At 43.1% G+C, this 4,239-nt stretch overlaps 1 protein-coding gene across 1 annotated transcript in view; it reads left to right on the forward strand.

Annotated features, from left to right (window-relative positions):
• Nucleotides 1-2,066, forward strand: part of UBE2G2 (ubiquitin-conjugating enzyme E2G 2) — an 11,287-nt gene extending 9,221 nt beyond the window's left edge. Inside the window, exon 5 of the mRNA XM_010137155.1 lies at nt 1,504-2,066. Within this exon, the coding sequence (XP_010135457.1) occupies nt 1,504-1,616 (113 nt within the window). The 3' untranslated portion in view covers nt 1,617-2,066. The remainder of the gene's footprint in view (nt 1-1,503) is intronic.
• The last annotated feature ends 2,173 nt before the right edge of the window (nt 2,067-4,239 follow it).

The following is a 4,239-nucleotide window of genomic DNA, read 5'->3' on the forward strand; positions in this document are numbered from 1 at the left end:
ATTTGGCAGCTGAAGGTTACCAGCCAGGTCTAACCAGCATGGTAAACTGGAGTCAGTGGCCTCTGTGATTCACAGGCCAGCATGCTCCATTTCTGTTTGTTATTTGGCAGCTTGGGAATGTACCCCATTCTGCCAGCTCTGGTTCAGAGGAAGGCTTCTTCAGAAGTGGGGTGAAAACTTTTCGTGCAGCCTTTTAAATGGTTTTCCCTAAATCCACCAGGAGCTGTGGATCATCTTGTTATATACAGCTCCCTGAAAGATGGATCTTTTTCCACGTAGCAGACAGTAAGCAGACAGAGCCACTGAACTGCCTGATAAGAGCAGAGCCATGTCTCTTAGAATCAGTTTTGAATGACAGAAGATTTTAGGTAGTTTAGAAGCAGCAAAGTTAAACAAAGAGCAAGCAGTAGATTCTTACACAGGACTATTTAGCTACAGAATAGTAACCTGTTGTTGGGAAGCTGTGCAGCTGCACTCTCTGTAGCCTCCAGAAACTTCCTTTGTGGTGCATCTTTACCTAGACTGGTTAGCGTGGGAGTCACCTGGTCTCTCTTGTTCTCTGCCTATGTGTCCTGCTTTCCCATGGCTTTTGAAGAATTTTAAAACATGGATGATCAGCTTCTTTCAGGTGCTGGCAAGCTCTCGACTCTGGCTCTGGAGATAGCATAAGCCCAAGATTATCAAATTGGGTGACCTGCACATCTCCTGGCTTTTAAGGGTCAACCACCAGCATTGTGTTGAGAAGGATATAAGCTCAAGATATCTGCCATGAACTGGGCTGGGGTGGATTTGGAGTAGTGTGTGAAGCAGAGTGGGTAGAGTACATTGTGTCTTAGTGACTTACGTAATCCCATGACAGTTGTCCTGCTGTACAGTGACCACAAACCTGATAAATTCCACGTTTCAGCTTACTTCTGTACAAAAATAAGTGTTAGAGTTGCAGGGTCTTAATGTACTTTGTAAAGTGCTTTGAAATCCCGGGATAAAAGATGTTGCAGAAATGAAAGCATTCTATGCGTTTCCTTGTTTTGTTGTTTTTTAATAGAACAAGCCATCCCAAGGAGTGACAGAGCCTGTTTGGCTGGCCTGGTTGGGAGGAGTTTGTGACTGTGAAGCCCCACAACCAGAAAAAACATTTTTCAGGGAGCAGTATGCTCCCTGATGCAGTTTTAAAAACCCTTGACAGCACTGGTGGTGCCGCATTGTGTTGTTCAGTGTGCATAGTGGGGCTAAACTGCTGAGAGCATAAACGAAAGAAAATCTTGCTCCTCTGCCACTTGTTCTTACCTAAACTCAACCTTGCTGTGATGTTCTCTGTGATGACTTAAATCAGAACTGTTTGGGAATCCAGCAGCTATCATTAGGTTTTCTGTAGCGGTGTTTCTGTAGTCCCAAGCAGGAGAAGCGTGCCAAAGCCACAGGGAAGAGACATTGTTGAAAGAGTGAGAGGGTCTTGCTCTGTTGCCTGCCTGCCCACCTATCTTTTATTCTTTCTCGTTTCAGAGCCAAACGATGAAAGTGGAGCCAATGTAGATGCCTCCAAGATGTGGCGGGAAGACAGAGAACAATTTAACAAAATTGCCAAGCAGATTGTGCAGAAGTCACTTGGACTTTAAGCTCACAAAGAGACTGAAGTGTTTTGTATTTCTCTCCACCTGAAAATGAGCAGTGCTCAGTGCTGGTACCAAAAAGAAAAACTTTGCAAAACTATTGGCCTAGTTCTTCTTATCGTTTGTTATTTATTTACCATCTCTTTTCTTCTTCCACTACTCCAGAGAAGCCTCTAGTTCGTTCACTAAATTGTGTGGAAAAGGTCTTTGATACTAAGGAAAAATACGGAGACGATGCTGTTAGAAAGGCTGCTTGTTGCTACTTCATGGTATGGAAAGCTTGAAGACTTTGCAATCTGCAGCTCGCCTTCACCAATCTGCTGATTGAGAACAGAGCTGGTTTGGATCAGCTGCTGGAAGAATTAGCTGTATGTTTTTATAGGTAGCATTGCATCTGGAGCACCAGCAGACAGGAATATAACAGTTTTATGACACTCTCTAAGGTCAGCATTTGCAGTCAAAACTGATTTGAAGAGTGTAGCTAGCAAGAGAGGCTATAAACCGAGGTTATAGTCAGGATACGTTAGCAAAGAAAGTGATTTTGCAGCATGTAACTTTCAGAGAAGATCTAGAGGATTGTCGTCAGTGACTGGTTGGGGGTCTAGGATGGACTGGGGTAATGCCGGGAGTTTCTACTGAGCCTTGAGTCAGTGTTTGCTTGGAAGAAATCCCAAGAACTGCTTTATTATTCCTTAAAGACACTCAGTTGTAAACTTTACATTCAACTAGAGGTACAAGACGTAAAGACTGGATTCTTAAACACTTTGGGCAGATTCACCATGGGTGAGGTAGGTCATTGGCACCTGAAAATCCAGTGAGAATGTGTCTGCTCTGCTGGGCATGTAAAATCTCTCTGCAGTAACATCAGCTCCTCTTCTGCTGACATTTGGGTGTTAAGAGGATTAGCCACTGATGGCCTTTGCCATTACAGCCCAGGTCACCCGTTTTTCATGTGAGTGAGCAAAGATGAGCATGATGAATTTTGTAAAATTTACTCTAATATTTGATGCTGACTGCCCTTGTGTATTTAAATATGAGTCAGAGAAGACACCGACTGTTTTTTCCAGGGGATGGTCCAATGCATTTTTAGAACTGCAGAGTACTGTAGCCGACCATTGGTGTGGAGGCTGCGGGAAGTACCAACTGCAACAATCAGTTTGTAAAACTGCTTAGGGGCTGCTGGTGACTTCTGTGCTTTGCAGGCAAATCTCTTGCGTAGGTCCAAATCTGCTCCAATTTTCTACAAGCAATAACATGCCCATTGATGGTACATGGAATCAGATTTTGCTGACAGCTTTAAATGGGCTAAATTTGAGAAGGGCTTTTTTCCTTTTTTTCTGTGAAAAGCATGTGACATGGAAGGAGTCACACAGTGGAGAAAGCTTTATGGAGATGATTGTGTGCATGTGCCTGTGTACAACGCATCAGTATTTGTCTTGCTGTCCATGCTGCATGTGCCGCAGATCACGGTATGCCATCGTTCTGCACTTCTAAAGAGTTTGTATTGCTACAACTTGCTGTTGTAATTGCTGAAGTAATTCTTCGTGCTTTGGAGTAAGGGTGGGAGGGGGACCTGATGTAGTTTGATAGCAGAGGTGGTGAAATAGTGTTGTACCTAACTCGTATTTCAAGGCGTACAGGAAAATGTAGCACTTCTATGCGAACTGGGAGCGTTTTCTGAATTGTAGTAGATGGAGCATTGCTCCTGGGAGTACTGCAGCTGCTTTTGGAAACAAGACTGGAGAGCTGTGAGCCACATGGCAAATGATGGATGCAGCACACATGGCAAAAGTGGGCTTTTCTTAAAGTGTGGAGTATTTTACTCATGTGCGATCACTCACTATCTTTATGGTGGGGCTTAGTCTCTATACTGAAAATAAAGTGATTGTATTTTCTCCTTTCATAGATGTGTGCAAATGTATTACAGTGGGTGTTTTACATGGGTAATCAGCTGGTAAGGACAGCCCAAGTCTGACTTGGTCCAAAGTAGTGGAAGGGTTTATTTTAACGCAGGTAAAACATGGGATGCTTTAGAAGAGTAGACACTGTTGCTTGGGCTTTCCAGGCAAGTGTCCTGTCTCTAATTATGGCAATGTCTTGATAATTCAAAAAAACCTAAAAATCTGACAGCCAGGAGATGTGATGCAGTTTGCTTCTTGCAAAGGAAAATATTGTTATGGCAACAGGTTAATTGTGAGTTTTAATATATCATTCAAAATCTGCTGGTACTAGCTCATAGATTTGAGAAGGACAGTTAGATATCCCATTCCCACTGAGAATTTCCATAGTCCCCAAATCTTGGTTGCTTAGAAATAAAATAATCTCTTTTTAAGTGACTGGCATGCAGCAGACTTGCTAAGTCACGTGTTTTAAGCCACCCAGTGAAGCAGGTAGTCTTGCAGGTGACAAAACGTGAGCAGAAGTCCACCTTGGAGGACTAAAACTTGCCTTGTTGAGGTGAGACCTGTTCTGAACAATGGCTCTTTGTTTAGCAGAAACCAGCAGTGAGCATTTGTGTTCGTTGAAAGGCTGAAACATGGCACCCCAGCTGGTGTGTCAGATTCCCTGTTTGTTTTACCCACATGAAAGAAATAATGTGAGAAATAGCATTATTCCATAATAAACAGAA

Source organism: Buceros rhinoceros, unplaced genomic scaffold (genome assembly GCF_000710305.1).
Source record: "Buceros rhinoceros silvestris isolate BGI_N320 unplaced genomic scaffold, ASM71030v1 scaffold12945, whole genome shotgun sequence".
NCBI classification, from domain to species: Eukaryota; Metazoa; Chordata; class Aves; order Bucerotiformes; family Bucerotidae; genus Buceros; species Buceros rhinoceros.